Raw genomic sequence first — 662 nt, forward strand, 5'->3', positions numbered from 1 at the left:
CGTGGATTCGGGGCAGACAGATGCGCTTCTCCCGTCACATCTGCCTTATTAGTTGTGCTACCTCGAGCGAGTCAGGTTCTTCGAGGCTCAGCTTCCTCATCTGTAAAATGGGGACGCTGAGAGTCTGTGGCCTTGTGCGGATTAAGTGGGACTATTTGGGGAGAGGGGTTGGCTATGGGCCAAGGAGCGAATGAACTAGATTTCACAGGGGAGGGGGTTTTTTATGGCAGGGTGTCTCCCTTGAACCCTGTGAAAACCGCACCGAAATGCCCTTGTCCACATGTGACAGGTAAGGAAACAGCAGTTCAGGGAGGTGACGCCGCTTCCCCCGGAGGTAACCCGGGGCTGTGTGACTGCGGTGGTGCCCTCTCTCTACCTGGACTGCATGGTCAGAGATCCCTGGTCTGGCCGCAGCCTCAGCATTTGCCGGGCCCCTTTGTAAAATGGGAACCAGAATTCCCTCCCTGCCAGCTAGTGCGAGGGCTCAGCCAGCTGACGGGCATCAAGTGTGCTTCTACCACCTCTAAGGTGGGCCACTGCGACTCGGGAGGCAGGAGGTGGGGCATCGACCAGTGACACCAGTGTGTCCCCAAACTAGACAGACCTTTCGCTCCCTTTACCCCTGGGGTACCAGGGGTCCCGTCAGAGCCCGGTGTCCCAGG

At 58.3% G+C, this 662-nt stretch overlaps 1 protein-coding gene across 1 annotated transcript in view; it reads right to left on the reverse strand.

Moving 5' to 3' along the window:
* C1QB (complement component 1, q subcomponent, B chain) overlaps positions 1-662 on the reverse strand; it is a 7,912-nt gene that overhangs the window by 1,253 nt on the left and 5,997 nt on the right. The window contains 1 exon segment of the mRNA XM_006777588.2: positions 605-662. This exon segment is cut by the window's right edge and continues 12 nt beyond it. Within this exon segment, the coding sequence (XP_006777651.1) occupies positions 605-662 (58 nt within the window).

The sequence above is a fragment of the Myotis davidii genome, unplaced genomic scaffold, assembly GCF_000327345.1.
Source record: "Myotis davidii unplaced genomic scaffold, ASM32734v1 scaffold149, whole genome shotgun sequence".
NCBI lineage: Eukaryota > Metazoa > Chordata > Mammalia > Chiroptera > Vespertilionidae > Myotis > Myotis davidii.